The 16,578-nt window shown below is 55.4% G+C and overlaps 1 protein-coding gene across 7 annotated transcripts in view; it reads right to left on the minus strand.

Moving 5' to 3' along the window:
* Positions 1-2,788: 2,788 nt before the first annotated feature.
* The window catches only part of SYNGR1 (synaptogyrin 1), a 33,829-nt gene continuing 20,039 nt past the window's right edge, over positions 2,789-16,578 (minus strand). The window contains 3 exon segments of one of the 7 annotated variants that reach the window (NM_001266554.1): positions 2,789-6,664; positions 12,470-12,615; positions 14,101-14,338. In NM_001266554.1, the coding sequence (NP_001253483.1) occupies positions 6,443-6,664; positions 12,470-12,615; positions 14,101-14,338 (606 nt within the window). In that variant the 3' untranslated portion in view covers positions 2,789-6,442. 7 annotated transcript variants of the gene reach the window in all.

The raw sequence follows: 16,578 nt of genomic DNA on the forward strand, positions 1-16,578 counted from the left end.
CCCTCGGAACCCGCTGCTCCTCGGACCTCCTGCTGACTCCGCCCACCCCCATGACCACAATCCGATTGGCTTAGCATCTCTCTCCCGCCCCTCTCCAGGCCGCGGCAGAGCCAGTACCTTGACCGACGGGCCATGTCGAGGCCACGCCCTCTTGCTCCTCCCACCGGGCCTGGGCTCCAGAGCCTTTTCTCGTGGGAATTTTTTTTTTTTTTTTTTTTTTTGAGACAGAGCCTCGCTCTGTCGCAGGCTGGAGTGCAGTGGCGCGATCTCGGCTCACCGCAACCTCTTCCCCCTGGGTTCAAGCGATTCTTCTGTCTCGGCCTCCCGAGTACCTGGGACTCTAGTCGCCCACCACCACACCTAGCTAATTTTTTTTGAGACAGTTTCGCCCTTGTTGCCCAGCCTGGAGTGCAATGGCGCCATCTCGGCTCACCGCAACCTCCACCTCCTGGGTTCAAGCTATTCTCCTGCCTCAGCCTCCCGAGTAGCTGGGATTACAGGCATGCACCACCACGCCCGGGTAATTTTTGTATTTTTAGTAAAGACAGGGTTTCTCCATGTTGGTCAGGCTGGTCTCGAACTCCCGACTTCAGGTGATTCGCCCGCCTTGGCCTTCCAAAGTATTAAGATTATGGGCCTGAGCCACTGCACCTGGCCTCGGTTCATTTGCAGATTTGTGCCTTCATCAAATACATCTGGACTTCTCCATTCTCTCACAGTCATGGTGACCTTTCTGTCTCTTGACTGCCATCTGACCAGCAGAGTGGCCTTTTGTGAGCATGCACTGTTGTGGTCACCCACCCTTCGTGGCTTTACAGAGGCCTCCAGGCCCTACACTGTGGGATCCATGAGTACCTTCTGGCCTGTCCTTCCTCATTTGCCTCTCCCTTCTGTGCGTGCACTGCACCTGCCTTCCACCACTTCCAAGCTCTTTCTCTGCTGAGGACCCCTGAGTCCCAGGTCCTACCTGCAGAACTCACCAGCTTCGATAACTCACCAGCCTGCCTGCTCACCTCCAACCACTGCTCATGGAGAGCGCTCCAGTCGAGGGTCACCTGCTCGACTGGTGATGGTCGATTTAGTAGGGGTGGTCTAAATTGCATCTCATAATCTCTCCAATCCACTCCAGCACTTAGCACAATTGATATTCTTGCTTGCATGTTTAGTTGACACCATTTGGTGTCATCCTTTGGTGTTGGACTCACAGCGCCTAGCAAGTTTCTGGTACTTTACAGGCTCCGGGTAAATTTTTTGCCAGCTCAGGGCCACTAAATTTAATTTTTTTTTTTTTTTTTTTTGAGATGGAGTCTTACTCTGTCGCTAGGCTGGAGTGCAGTGGTGTGATCTTGGCTCACTGCAACCTCTGCCTCTCGAGTTCAAGTGATTCTCCTGCCTCAGCCTCTCCTGAGTAACTGGGACTAGAGGTGCTGGCCACCATACCTAGCTAATTTTTTTTTTTTTTTTTCGAGATAGAGTTTCGCTCTTGTTGCCCAGGCCTGCAGTGCAATGGCATGATCTCGGCTCACCACAACCTCCGCCTCCTGGGTTCAAGCAATTCTCCCAGCTCAGTCTCCCGAGTAGCTGGGATCACAGGCGCGTGCCACACGCCCGGCTAATTTTGTATTTTTAGTAGACACAAGGTTTTACCATGTTGGCCAGGATGGTCTCAATCTCTTGATCTCGTGATCCACCCACCTCAGCTGCCCAAGGTGCTGGGATTACATGCATGAGCCACTGTGCCCAGGTTAATTTTTTGTTTTGTTTTGTTTAGACATGGGGTCTCACTATGTTGACCAGGCTAGTCTCGAACTCCTAGGCTCAAGCAACCCTCCCACCTTGGCCTCCCAAAGTGCTGGGATTACAGGTGTGAGTCATGACAGCCAACCGAAGGCCAGTAAATTTAAAAACCATGTCTTGTAAAACATGTGTATGTAAAAGTATGGAAATGGTCTGGAAGGAATGAGGCCAAGCACCTAATCCTGTTTACTCCTGGGGGGTTCGGGAAGGAACCAGGATAGGAAATGGTGATGGGGCATGTATGTGGACATGTGCACACTTAAGGTTGCAAGCTCTGCCTCCTGGGTTCACACCATTCTCCTGTCTCAGCCTCCCAAGTAGCTGGGACTACAGGCGCCCGCCACCACGCCCAGCTAATTTTTTGTGTATTTTTGGTATTTTCAGTAGAGATGGGGTTTCACCGTGTTAGCCAGGATAGTCTCGATCTCCTGACCTTGTGATCCACCCGCCTCGGCCTCCCAAAGTGCTGGGATTACAGGCGTGAGCCACCGCGCCCGGCCTCCTTTTTTTTTTTTTTTTTTTAAGACGGATTTTTGCTCTTGATGCCCAGGCTGGAGTGCAATGGCGCGATCTCAGCTCACTGCAACCTCTGCCTCCCAGGTTCAAGTGATTCTCCTTCCTCAGCCTCCCAAGTAGCTGGGATTACAGGCATCTGCCACCAACGCCCGGCTAATTTTTTTTTTTTTTTTTGTATTTTTAGTAGAGACAGGTTTTCACCATGTCGGTCAGGCTGGTCTCGAACTCCTAACCTCAGGTGATCCACCTGGGTTAGGAGTTCCCTGGGCCTCCCAAAGTGTTGGGATTACAGGCATGAGCCACAGTGCCTGGCCAATTTTACTTTTTAAAAAGATAATATATTCATAGGTTCATTGTGTAATGAAAAATTAACAAACAATAATAACCAAGTAAGACATGGCCTGTCTGGGGAGACAAATGGGATGGACCATCCAAGCCAAACGCAGAATGAAGAACAAAGAAACACGGTGACACGCTGGCAATCGCTGGTGGGTTCTGAGTCTTCACTTTATTATGATGTCACCAGAAGTCACCACCTTCACTTGGTTCACCACAGATGGATGGATGTCATAAAGGAGGGTGCCACAGGGCCACTGGATTCACTCGAGACTTAACCAGGTGGTGGGGGGCCTAGAGTGGGGGCCCAGGATGGGGACCGCCCTTCACCGCACACACACGCGCACACACACACACAGATATATTTGTGGAGCCTTATATTATACATCTTATATATAGAAAATATATATATTTATACTATACACAGGCAGTAACGCTGCGGGAGGGGCCAGGGCACCGACAAGGGCTGTGCGTACCAGGGCATGGGGAGTGTCAGGTCAAGTGCATCGCTGGGAGGCAGCTGGCCCAGTCCCTTCTCCCATAAACTCCTGGGAGGGGCATTCCCCCTTTCGTGCTCCTTAGAGAATCAGAGGGGTCTTGGGCCAAGGTTAGGGGTCCCCCAGGGCTAACAGGCAGGGGCTCTTGGTTACATGGGGAAACCTGGGATCCCCGAGGCTTCAAAGATCAAGAATCATCAGGGAAGGATGGAGTGAGGAACTAACGTCAGTCCCCTGGGAATTAGCCCCTCAACTGCGACACCCCCAGGTGGATCAGGAGCTGTGCAGGCAGGACAGTCTGTGCCTGCCCAGGATGAGCCAACTCAGAAGGCAGAAGACCTGGCTCCTGAACCTCTCTCTCTCTGCGTGCTTGACCTTGGACAAGTCGCTGTCTCCCTATCCCAGAATCTGCCAACTCTAAGGGTCCTTGCAACTCTACACTTATGCGAAATCTTTTTTTCCTGGGCCCTCTCTTGTGCTTGATGGGGAGGAGGGAGCCACCCTGCAGGGTCCAGCTGCAGCAGGGCCCTTCTCCAAGGAAAGCTTTGGGAGCAAGGGAGAAGCAGGGGAGGGCAGCTGGGAAGAAAAGGGATACCAGACAGAGTTGGGCCTGGGGTCCCCCAGGGGCTGTCCTCTGCCACCAGAAGGAGCGAGCTTCCCCATGAACCTTCCAGGGCAGAGTCAGGAGCCCTGGGTCCCATCCAGATCCCACCCTCCGTCTCTCACCCTCTCTCATCTCCATCCTGGGCAGGTCCCTGCCAGAGTCCAGCCTGATGGGGAAGATCATGCCTGGGAGTGCTTCTGGGCTGAACTCGGGAAGAGTGAGGGATTCTTCGTGAGATGACTCAGCAACCCCCATTCTTGGCAGGAGTCTTGACAACTTTCCCCGCCTAGGGTGGCAGGCAGGGCCTGTAACAAACACCCAGGATGGAGTTAAGCTTACCTGGTACCCTGCCCTCCAGCTAAGGATCACCAGCAGCTGGCTGGCACCCAAGGAGAAACAGATGGGCAGCACCCTGAGGTCTCCTAGTGCCCATCAGCAGGGGAGGGTCAGAACATCTCACAGCGTCTTGTGGTGGGCACAGAACTTCACTCTGCCATAAACACTCCTGCACTCACTCACACCCTCGCCTATGGCCTGGTGTAGGTTTCACTCTTTAGGCCAGCAGATAACCTGCCCCCATGCTTGTCCCATTTGGGCCACCTGGCGGGGGTGGGACTGTGGACAGAGCCCCTTCCCCAGATTAGAAAATGAAGTCAGCAACAACTAGCTGTCACTCAGCTGCCTGGGGTCCTCTCCATCACTGCTGTCCCTTGGGAGGACTTGGACAGACCTGAGTTTAGATCTGTGTTCCACTGCCAACTCGCCTATACTTGCCGAGCCTCAGTTTCCCTTCTGTTAAATGGGGACAATGGTACTACTTCTCTGCTTAGGACTTCCTCCTCTTTCCCTTAACTCTGGCCAGGCTTTAGGGCCATTGAAGCAGGGACCACCCATGCCCTTGGTATCGGGCTGGATAACTGCTGAATGAGTAAGCAGGTGAGGGATCACCTGCCTCTTAGGATTCTTGGATCGGGGATGGGGGGATGGTGGTGGAAACACCCAGCTCCAGGCCCATCCACCACCTGCTCTACTCTGCTCCCTGAGGGGTGGGCCAGTGGACACTGGGTGGACAGGGGGACGGGCCCCCAGTGCTCTCCTACACCTCCCTGTCTCTTACAGCTCAGTGAAGAGCCCACCTTGTGCAAGAATCAACCTGTCCCCACTCAGAAGAGATTATGACCTCCTCAGACCCCACAGACCTTTTTGTGCCTTTGGGTCACCTGCCACCCTCTCCCCCACAGCCCGTGGTCTTCCCTGGGCCTCCCATGCCTCAGGGGCTCTTGCCTGTGTCATCCTGGGGGCAGTGTCTCCCCACAGCTGCAGCCCAGGAGCTGACTTGCCTGATTCTAAAACCACTGTCCTTGCTGCTCTGCCTCCCATAGGGAGGCTGGCTCTGCAGTGGGCCTTCTGGAAGGCCAAGGAAACACCTCTCATGCCCTTGGCTGCTACAGCCCCCGAACCCTGACTGACCCCAGATGAGAGGAGAGGTGACATAGCATCCCAGATCAGTTCTGTTTCCTGGGAGGTCACAAGGGCAGGGAATCGAGGCACCTGCTGGGCAGCTGGGGCCAAGAAACCCGGGCGTTAGGCCCAGCTTTGCCACTCACTCACCATGACCTTGGGCCAGTCACACCCTGATCTGTGCCTTGTTGACCACCCAGCCCTAGGTGAGGGCTTAGTGAGCCCTCCTAGAGGCAAGGACAGCGATCAGTCCTCTGAGAGACCACGAAGGGGTTTGCTGGAGCCCCCTGGAACAAGCGTCTGTGAGACATGCAGGGCACAGAGCAGCACCTGGGGCGAGCCCTCTCGGAAGAGGCCAAGGGCCAGGGGTAGTACTGGGGGGATGTGGGCGGAGGGACCTGGAGGTGGGGCTGTCCCCAGGGGAGGAGGAACAGCTGGGGCACAGCGGGCCCTTGACTTGCAGCAGAATCAGGGTGTCTCAAGGGGCTGAGGGCCCCAAGGCCTCCCAGAATGACAGCAACACTGAGCAGGGAAGCCCCAAGCGTGGGGATGGGGGGAGGTGGGTGGCCAGGGAAGAGCACGTGGTCTGCAGTTGGACAGCCTGGGCTTGGCCCCACCTCTATCACTAGCTGCCTGAGTGACTCTGGGCAAGTAATCTTGACCTCTCCAGACTTCAGTTTCCTCAACCATAAAATGGAGACAGCCCTGACACTCTTAGCAGGACTGCCAGAGCAGGGTGACAGCCCCCAGTGTCCTGTGGGTGTTCACATTCACCCTGTGACCAAGCCACAGTGTAGCCACACTTCCCAGCATTATCTGGGTCTGTCTTTCCCATCATTCTGGCCTCTGGTACCACCAGGGCTTCCTCCACTAGCTCACTGCTCCCCTTTCCAGAGGCCGTTGTGGCCAGTTTCGCCACCCATGCCCAGCACAGGCCGGATGCTCAGCAGGTGCTCAAGGAATGCCTGATGACACAATGTATGAATGCAAATGCCCCTGGCCCCCACCCTCTAGGCCCCTGTGGGGCACATGCCCTGGGATATACTTGCACACATGTAGACAGTCCCCAACACTGGACTGCCCCAGCCCTGCCCCGAGCTACCCTGGACCTCAGTGGGACACGGCAGAGGCTGATGAGGTGCTGGGCAGGGCAGCTTGGGAGGGAGCAGGGGCTGGGTGTGGAGGGAGGGGACAGATGGGAGAGGGGGCGGGGGCAGGCGGTCACTGTGGCTCAGTAGCCCTGCGACTGGTAGCCCTGGGGCTCGGTGTCGAAGGCGTTGGCCGGCTGCTGGTAGGTGCCGCCCATACCGGCGGGATCCGGCCCGGTGTTGGGCTCCACGTAGGGCGCGTAAGGCATGCTGGAGTCCTGGCTGGGGTCCATGTAGTCCTGGGAGAAGAGGGCCGAGTCGGCGCCAATCTGGTACCGCTGGAAGGCCAGCATGGCCTGGCCCGCCTAGGGACGAAGGCCGGCGGGGACAAGGACAGGCAGGAGGGGGTGGTTACGGGAGAGACAGACAAGGGCACTGGGTTAGTGGTGGTTAGTTCACAGGACACAGGCAGGAGAGGGTTAAAGATCTTCAAAGCACCAAACATGAGACCAAGCTTGGCTGTGGAGAAAGAAGGCTGTTCCCACAGCCATCCCCGGAAATGCCCAAAACCGTATCGTCCAGCCAGAAAGTAGCCCAGAAGTCACCTGCCCCTGTCTCCCAATCCCAGAGGTCAGTCTGGGCTACCAAAAGTTCTAGATCTCCATTATGGAGTGTTAAGATGGCTCAAAGGCTCACAACAGCCTCCTTAAAAAAAGCTTCTCAGCGGGACGAAGGACTGTTGGCATCTCCTAGGAGCCATTCTTTTGTCTCTCTTGCAGCTAGGCATGGCCATGTGACTACATTTTGGCCAATGGGATACCCTCATGTTCTTTGTCCCACCCTCTGACCTGATGTCTGGAATGCAGATGTGATGGCTGGAACTCTAGTTGCTAAAAGGGACCACAAAGACCATGCGCCAAGCCTGTAGGAATGAAAGATGCCTGGGGGCCAGGCGGCTCATGCCTGTAATCCCACAACTTTGACAGGCCAAGGTGGGAGGATCGCTTGAGGCCAGGAGATCAAAACCAACCTGGGCTAAAATATGCATCTCTGGCATATTGACTATGTTGAGTTAAAGGCACTTGAAAAACAGCAGGCACAATAACAATCTGACCTCCTTATTGAAAGCAGGAGAGGCCAGGCGCAAAGGCTCATGCCTGCAATCCCAGCAGTTTGGGAGGCCGAGGTGGGTGGATCACTTGAGGTCAGGAGTTCGAGACCAGCCTGGCCAACATGGTGAAACCCCATCTCTACTAAAAATAAAAAAATTAGCCAGGTATGGTGGTGAGTGCCTGTAATCCCAGCTACTCGGGAGGTGAGGCAGGAGAATCACTTGAACCCAGGAGGCGGAGGTTGCAGTGTCCTGAGACAGCACCACTGCACTCCAGCCTGGGCGACAGAGTGAGACTTTCTCTCAAAACAAAAGGCCAGCTTGGGCAACATAGCAAGACCCCATCTCTACCAAAAAAATCCACAAAAAACAAATTAGCCGGGCATAGTGGTGCTCGCCTGTAGTCCCAGCTACTCAGGAGGCTGAGGTGGGAGGATTGCCTGAGCCTATGGGTTTGAGGCTGCAGTGAGCTATGATCCAGCCTGGGCAACAGAGTGAGACCGTGTCTCTAAAAAAAAAAAAGGAAAGATGCCTGGGTCACTGAAGACCTCTGGAGCCACTATGCCAGCCTTGGACCACTTCCACAGTCTTGGACTTGGTTGAAATCACTGTTGTTTGGGATTTCTGTCACCTGCTGCTAAACCTAATTCTAAGTGAGAAACTGAGTTAAATAGAGTGAAACAAGTTTCAGGATCATCCAACTTGGCAGAGCCCTGACTATTCAACGTGACTGCGCCTGGCCTGAAGCTCTCCCCGCCCCTTTTTTTTCTCCACAGATCTCAGATTGGGAAAGACTTGTCTACAGCACACATGCATGGTTAGGAAGTTATTTTTCAATAAAAGCAATTACGTTGTTATTAAGGACAATGACACTGACCACACTGAGCTAAGTCAAAGTTTAAGTAAATCAAACTTGTCATTAGAAAACCAGCTTAGAGGTTTATTGCAAAAGCCTTCTCCAGAAACTTTCCCGGCCCAGGGAATCTGCCTGTGATGGGAATGTGCTGATACTCTCCAGACCCCTGGAGGGCTGGGAAGATTGAGGCCTAGAAACGGAAGCGCCGTGGCAGAGTTACTGCTAGAACCCATCCCTAAACATGGGGTCCTACCCCTTCCCCTTCCCAGGTCAGGGCACCCTCACCTCCTTCCCTTTGATTGGCCCCTGACAAGGAACTAAGTCAACCAACAACCTAAAAGAGTCACTTGGTGAAGAGTTAGAGAGTGAACATACCTAGTGTTTTATTCCACAAAGTTCCAGAAACCCAGTGACTGGGCATTTCCTTTCCTTTTCTTTTTTTTTTGAGACAGAGTCTCGCTCTGTCACCCAGGCTGGGGTGCAATGGCGCAATCTCGGCTCACTGCAACCTCTGCCTCCCGGGTTCAAGTGATTCTCCTACCTCAGCCTCCCGAGTAGCTGGGATTACAGGTGCCCACCCACCACCCGAAGATAATTTTTGTATTTTCAGTAGAGATAGGGTTTTGCCGTGTTGGCCAGGCTGGTCTCGAACTCCTGACCTCAGGTGATCCACCCGCCTTGGCCACCCAAAGTGCTGGGATCACAGGCATGAGCCACCACACCCAGCTAGGACATTACATTTTGATTGTACTCACTGACCAAAGTTCTGAGGGGCAGCCCTTTCTGGGAGGTGGATTTTTAAAGCAAAGTGCCAGCGCCTTGGGAAAGGCAGACCAGGTCTAAAGAAATTATGGCCGGGCACGGTGGCTCAAGCCTGTAATCCCAGCACTTTGGGAGGCCGAGTCGGGCGGATCACGAGGTCAGGAGATCGAGACCATCCTGGCTAACCCGGTGAAACCCCGTCTCTACTAAAAAATACAAAAAACTAGCCGGGCGAGGTGGCGGGCGCCTGTAGTCCCAGCTACTCAGGAGGCTGAGGCAGGAGAATGGCGTAAACCCGGGAGGCGGAGCTTGCAGTGAGCCGAGATCCGGCCACTGCACTCCAGCCTGGGCGACAGAGCGAGACTCCGTCTCAAAAAAAAAAAAAAAAAAAAAAAAAAGAAATTAGGCTAAGGGATAAGGTGTGGCCCTCTGGGGATTCCCACTATGTTGGTATGAGGTCCTGGCTGCTGGGGGCTCAGATGCCAGAGCCTGAAGAAGCAGGAGAGGTGAAAAGCCCCCTGAGGGTACACTTGAGCCCTGGCCAGCCCACTGGGACAGACTGAATGAACCTTGAGAGCAATGTCTGTAGACTCGGTTCTCCCCGAGCTCCCTGGCTCTACTGTCCAGGCTGGTTTCCTGTACAGAGGCAGAGGGCTGGAGCAGATGACCCCTATTGACCCTTGTAGCGAGGAGCCTCTGGCTGTAGGCACTCATACTGTCTCTGTGGCCAGCTCTCCGCCCTCACTAAGTCACAGCTTCATTTGGGCAACCAGTTTAAGGGGCCGCCACAAGACAGCAGCAAAGGAGAGGCCTGGGCCCCCGCTGGCCTGGGCTGCAGAGGGAGGATGGGAGTTGTGCTGAGCCCAGGGACCTGGTGGTCCCCTGGCCCCACTTTCTCAGTGCAGGTGCCCTCTCTGCAGCATCTCCAGCGTGCAGCAGGCAGTTTGCGTCTGCACTGGGATGCCTCCAGTGCCAGGAAGCTCACTCTCGGTGTGCTCAGGCCCTGGCAGGGTTTAGGCATTGCTTTGGGGAACTGTCTGTGCTCCACCAACCTCCTCAACTCCTGCAGAGGGCGGAGGAATGGGTGAGTTCCTGCCCAGGCAGCTGGGGGCCCCCAGGAGGAAACCTGTGTAGAACCAGAAACCAAAATCTTTTGGAGGAACAAGGATTGATCACCTGAGAATTACTCTCAAAGTAGAGATTCTGGAGGTGCCCCTGACTCTCTGGAGAGAAGAATGAATGAATGAATGAGTAAATGAATGAACGAAAGAGCTTACATTTATTGAGCATGCTTGTCCTAAGCCCTGTGCTGGCCTTTGTTTCATTGGCACAACAGCCTTGAGAGGTTTGTCCATTATCACCCCTCATTTCAGGTAAGTGGACTAAGGCTCAGAAAGGGGCAGGGGTTTGTCAGGGTCACACAGCACACGAGGACAGAGCCAGACCAGGAGTCCTCTGACATCCTCGGCCAGGCCGCTCACCCTGAGGACAGTGAGGTCACTCTTCACACTGCAGTGAAGGGAGAGGCTATTGCTCTGCACCCACAGCTCAGCAACGGGGGCCATGAATGCCTCCGGGCAGCCCATGTATGGGGCCACCACCAACCTGGTAAATGCCCATGGCTGTCCATTTGGAAGAGATTTTGATGTGTTTGTTTTCTCCTCCCCAGCCTGTGGGCTCCTGGAGCCAAGGACCCCACCTAATTCATCACTAGGCACAAAACAGCTGCTCAATAAATGTTTACTGAATGAAAGAACACATGAAGAATAAACGAAGGAGGCAGTGAAGGAATGAATGAGTCAGTGGAGAACCTGAATCCGTTCCTCAAGCCAGCCTTCCACTGCCCTGCATGCCCTGGCATCTTGGACATTTCTGGCACTAGGCTGCTCCTGCCACCTCACCGCGAGGGGTGATACAAGGATGCCGGCCTCTGCAAGCCAGGGAGGCCTACGGCTGTGCTGAGGCAGGGAACAGTGTGCTGTACTCCTCCTGGAAGCTTAGGTCCTTGAATCTCCGCACGGCCAGGGCTGCGGTCAGGCTCTGCCAGGAGAGAGCAGGGGTGAGGCCGGTGGGGAAGAGCTGGAGAGGTACCAGGAGGGAGGCTGGCTTCAGGGGGCCGGGCAGGCACCTGTCGGGCAGGTACTTCAGACCCACGGCTAGAAATCATCCACTACTCCTCTGTGAGGCCCACCCCTAAGCTCCTCCCATAGGCTGGGTGGTCCCCACTCCTGGGGCGCCTTCTCTGGATTGAGATCCCCTGGGGTCACCAGGTTCTTCCTACCCAGTCCTGAGGACACCGAGGGCTGGGGCAGCCAAGGCTGGCCCACTAGGGCCTGAACCACAGGTCTCCCCTTCCAACTGCTATCTTTTAATATTGTTGGGGAGATGGGTATACCCCCCAAAAATGGATATCCAGGGGCCCTCAAAAAGAAAGAGAAGTCACCGCGGGGCAAGCCCAGGAGGATGGGGGAAACAGGGAGGGCTGGTGGCCTGTATGTAGCCCCAAGGGTCTCCTTCCAGGAGGCTGGGCCCAGAGCTGCTGGCCGGCCCAGAGGGGAGGCAGCTGTGGGTTATGGGGAGGGCTCTTGGGATGGGACTATGGAGGTGAGGTGACCCTAGATCTCTACAGAAGGGTGATTAGGAGAGAAGAAACAGAGATGACCCAGACCAGCAGGAAAGAGGGGCCGGCCGAGCTGCTGTGCCGCCTGGCCCTCCAGTCTGCCAGCCCATGGCCTCCTGGGCCAGAGACATGCTTTGTTTGACACACACAATGTATTGTTTAAACCTGAATAAACTTCCAACACGTCAAGATTAGATTTAATGTAAAAATTCAGACTTTTGCCCTCTCTATGGCCCTATTCCTGTTTGGCAGCCGAGCAGAGGTACCCTCTTAGAACGCACGCATGTGTCACCTGGCCCGCTCATGGCTCTCAGGTCCTGCCTGGCCCATGTGCATCTGATGTCGACACCTGTTTCCCCCAGATCCTATCCCCTCGTTTTACGGACGGGAAGACAGAAGCTAGGAAAAATTAGAGGCAGCCCCAATGGGAACCAGGTCTCCTAACTCCTAGGCAGGGCTTCCCTAGCCTCAAACCCTGCAAGCCTCACCTTCCTGTCTAGGCCTCTGCTTTCTCATCTGTGAAAGCGGATAATAAACACCTCATCCACCCAGAGTGGTTTTGGGGGGGTGGTCCGTGACGCCCAGGAAGGCTGCTCTGCACCAGTGAGGGTCTGCCATCTCCAGTGACTGGGCTGCAGCCTCCTTGCTGAGGGAGGCAGCACCGCTGTGGGCGCCGCAGAGACAGGCAGGCAGAAGAGGGAGCGAGGGTGGTGTGGGTTCCCGGAGGCAGAGCGGGCCCGGGGCTAGCGAAAGGCCAGCAGTCCAGGGGCTCAGTGGGGAAAGGGGGCGAGTGTGGGCTGGTAGGCGGTGGCTGTACTCACCCAGGTGAAGATGGAGAAAAAGGAGAAGGCGATGGCGGCCCGGGCTGCGTCCGTCCCTTCGTTCAGCGGATTGTCCTTGGGCTTGGAGACCTGCCATTGGTTGGCCAGGTAGCAGAAGCCCACGAACCAGAGGAAAGCCCAGAAGGCTGGGGGCCCCGCGCCGGGCAGAACGGGCAGTGCCATACATGGGGTAGAGGGTGAGTGGCGAGAAAATGGGGAAGCCGAGGAACACGGGGACATTCAAGAGCGCATCTCCCATGCTCCCCCATCCCCAAAGGGAGAGGCAAGGGGGGCAGGGGAAGAGAGAAGGGAGCCAAGAGAAGATGCAGGCGAGAAGAGGGAAGCCAGCCAGATACAGTGGGGAGGAGGCCACAGACAGGGCAGGGTCAGGGCCAGACAGAGGAGAGCCACGGGCAGTGAGAGGGGAGGATGGAGGGAGAGACAGAGAGAGAAGGCAATCAACTCAGGCCGCGTTTCTGCAGCCTCTGCCAAACCCCCATCTCTAGCCACACGCCTGACGTGGGCCCCCCGGTCCACCCCCGATGCCTGCAGCTCTGCAGGCAGGAAGACCCCAACCCCCAGGCTGCCAGACAAATGAGGTGTGCGGACGAGGACGAGGCTGGGGCAAGGATGGCAGCTTGGCTGGGTGGGCTTCGACTTCTAACGTGTTGCGACCACACAGAGCCCCAGGGTTAGTGAGGGGCCCACTGAGAGCCGAGCTTGAGGGCATCAGCAGTGGGAGCCTCATGGCCACACAATCTCCTGTGAGTGCCCAGGTCTCCCCAGAGAAGCCCAGACCTGCTCAGGACAAGGGGTGTATCTGCCAAGCAGGTGGGGTACCCACCTGGGGCCCAGCCCACCTCCCAGAGGCACTGCCAGGGAACCCTGAGGCTCTGCGGAAGTTTGATAACCATTCATTCAATTCTAGTTCCTTCTAAAACTAGGCCTCATGACCTGCCTTCAGCCTGGCTTATCCTGAGAGCTCCAGGCTTAGAACTAGGGGTTGGTCCCAGTCCAGGGACCCAAGCCTCAGAACAGTGAGGCTGAAGCCTGGGGTTCTGACCTCTGAGAGCATCCACCAATCAGATTCCTGGAACTCATGGGGCAGAGGTCAGGGTGCCTCTGCCAAAGGCTGCTTCTGAAGGGCAAAGGGCAGCAGGTCAGGGTGGCTCTACAGGTCCAGGCCCTGGTCCTGCCAAGGTCGGGCTGGGAGGGGTGGGGAGGCTGAGGCTCCAGGGCCCCTGCTGTGCAGTGGGCACCCAGTCACTGCCTTGCTTAGTCCTCATGAGGCTGCCCCGGGGAGGTGGCACAGAAGAGGCCACTGAAACACAGGCCAAGCCATGGGGGCTGGGACATGCCCAGTGGCATCCATGGGTCCCTTAGACTAGAAGGAACTAGAATCCCATCCATGCACCCCTGCCTGTGGGCAGCATGGGTTATTTTGGAGTCCCGGGCCCTGTCCTGGTCCCATCCTTCCTGCTGCCAGCCATGTGACCCTGAGTCTGCCCCTTCACCCGCCTGCACCTCATTTCCTCATCTGGAAAATGGGAAGAAAGGTGGCAGCCGCCTCCTATGGCCGGGACAGTCCTCGGCAGACTCTGTGCAGGGGGTACCCGCTGGGTGGGGCTCACCCGAGACACCGATGTCGGACAAGACGGCTTTCTTGCGGTCCTTGACGCTGCTGATCTGTGGGAAGTACACGTCCAGGGCCAGGTACAGCAGGCAGGTGAGGAAAGCTAGCACGCCCACGGCCACGCCATAGCTGCAGGCGTTGGGGTTGCGGTTGTAGATGCAGAACTCTTCTCCCTCCGAGGCGCTGTTGAGGTAGCCCTCGTTCACGATGGAGCCGAACACCACTATGGAGAACAGCTGTCGGGGGCGGGGCTACACCTTAGACCTGGGCAGAGCCCTGCCTGACACCACCCAGGGGACAGGGAGCCTGCCACCCTCGCCTGCTGCCTGGCCTTCCGTGAGCTACAAGGCCCGGGTTAAGCAGGCATTTCAGAAGGGGGTCCCCAGAGAGGGAGGGCAACTTGCGTGGGTCACACAACGCAGGTGGGTGTCAATCACTTCCTTCCTCAGCCACAGGCACTGAGGACCCTCTGACCATAGATGTGGCCTCTTCCACCACCCCTCAGCCAGGTCTTAAAGGTCTTCCCGGGCACTGACACCAAAATATCCTGGGACTGGACCCACCCCAAATAACGAGGAGCCATAGGCCCTCCTGGGCTGTGAACCTGTCCAGCCCCCACCCCCAGGCTGACTCGTCCAGATGCTGGCATGTGCCCGGCCCCATCTTGTGTTCCCCTTCCCTCTGCAGAGCTGTGGGCTGGTCTGGGGTCTCAGGCCCCTACCCAGACCCGGCAAGTGGATGGAGTGATGAATGAAAAAATAACAGTGGGCTAGGGGCGGTGGCTCATGCCTGTAATCCCAGCACTTTGGGAGGCCAAAGCAGGAGGATCACTTGAGCTCAGCAGTTGGAGACCAGCCTGGGCAACATGGCAAAACCCCGCGTCTACTAAAAAATACAAAAATTACCCAGGTATGGTGGTGCGTGCCTGCAGTCCCAGGTACCAGCGAAGATGAGAGGGAGGATCTCTTAAGCCCAGGAGGCGGAGGTTTTAGTGAGCCGTGATCATGCCACTACACTCCAGCCTGGGTGACAGAGAGAGGCTCTGTCTCAAAACAAACAAACAAACAAAACAAAAACAAAAAACTCATGGGCCAGGTGTGTGGCTCACACCTGTAATCCCAGCACTTTGGGAGGCAGAGGCAGGTGGATCACGAGGTCAGGAATTTGAAACACAGCCTGGCCAACATGGTGAAACCCCATCTTTACTAAAATACAAAAATTAGCCGGGCATGGTGGCAGGCGCCTGTAATCCCAGTTACTTGGGAGGCTGAGGCAGGAGAATTGCTTGAGCCCAGGAGAATTGTTTGCTGGGCCTGGGTGGAGGTTGCAGTGAGCCAAGATTGTGCCACTGCATTCCAATGTGGGTGAGAGAGTGAAACTCCATCTCAAAAAAAAAAAAAAAAAAGGCCGGGCGCGGTGTCTCTCATGCCTGTAATCCCAGCACTTCGGGAGGCCGAGGCAGGCAAATCACGAGGTCAGGAGATTGAGACCATCCTGGCTAACATGGTGAAATCCCGTCTTTACTAAAAATACAAAACATTAGCTGGGCGTGGTGGCACATGCCTGTGGTCCCAGCTACTTGGGAGGCTGAGGCAGGAGAATCACTTGAACCTGGGAGGTGGAGGTTGCAGTGAGCCAAGATCATGCCACTGCACTCCAGCTTGGGCAACAGAGTGAGACTGCATCTCAAAAAAAAAAACAAACAAACAAAAGGATCTACCCTCAGTTGAGCCTTCAGATGAAACCACAGCCCTACCTGATGCCGTGATTATAGCCTGTGAGAGACCCTGAGGCAGTGGCACCAGCTAAGCAGGTTCCTCACCCACAGGAACTGTCAGATAACAAATATTTCTTGTTTTAAGCCTTATGTTGTAGGGCAATTTATTATGCAACAATAGCTTGCCAATACACCCTGCACCATCAGTATTTTGCAGATAAGACAGTTAAGGCTCAGCTATTGTTAACACACTCAAAGTCACACAACTGGTCAGTGACAGAGCTTGGCTTCAAATCCAGGGTACCTGACTCTAAAGTTCATGCTTTTTGGCTGGGCGTGGTGTCTCACGTGTGTAATCTCAGCACTTTGGGAGGCTGAGAAAGGAGGATCACTTGAGTCCAGGAGTTCAAGACCAGCCTCAGCCTCCCAAGTAGCTGGGACTGTAGGTGTTCGCCACCATGCCTGGCTAATTTTTTATATTTTTAGTAGAGATGGAATTTCGCCATATTGGCCAGGCTGGTTTTGAACTCCTAACCTCAAGTGATCTACCGGCCCCACCCTCCCAAAATGCTGGAATTACAGGCGTGAGCCACCATGCCCTGCCAGAAACTATAATTGCTTTTTTTTTTTTTTTTTTTGAGATGGACTTTCGCTCTTGTTGCCCAGGCTGGAGTGCAATGGTGCAAACTCAGTTCACCACAACCTCTGCCTCCTGGATTCAAGCGATTCTCCTGCCTCAGCCTCCCAAGTAGCCGGGAT

The sequence above is a fragment of the Macaca mulatta genome, chromosome 10 (genome assembly GCF_049350105.2).
Source record: "Macaca mulatta isolate MMU2019108-1 chromosome 10, T2T-MMU8v2.0, whole genome shotgun sequence".
In the NCBI taxonomy this organism is placed as follows: Eukaryota; Metazoa; Chordata; class Mammalia; order Primates; family Cercopithecidae; genus Macaca; species Macaca mulatta.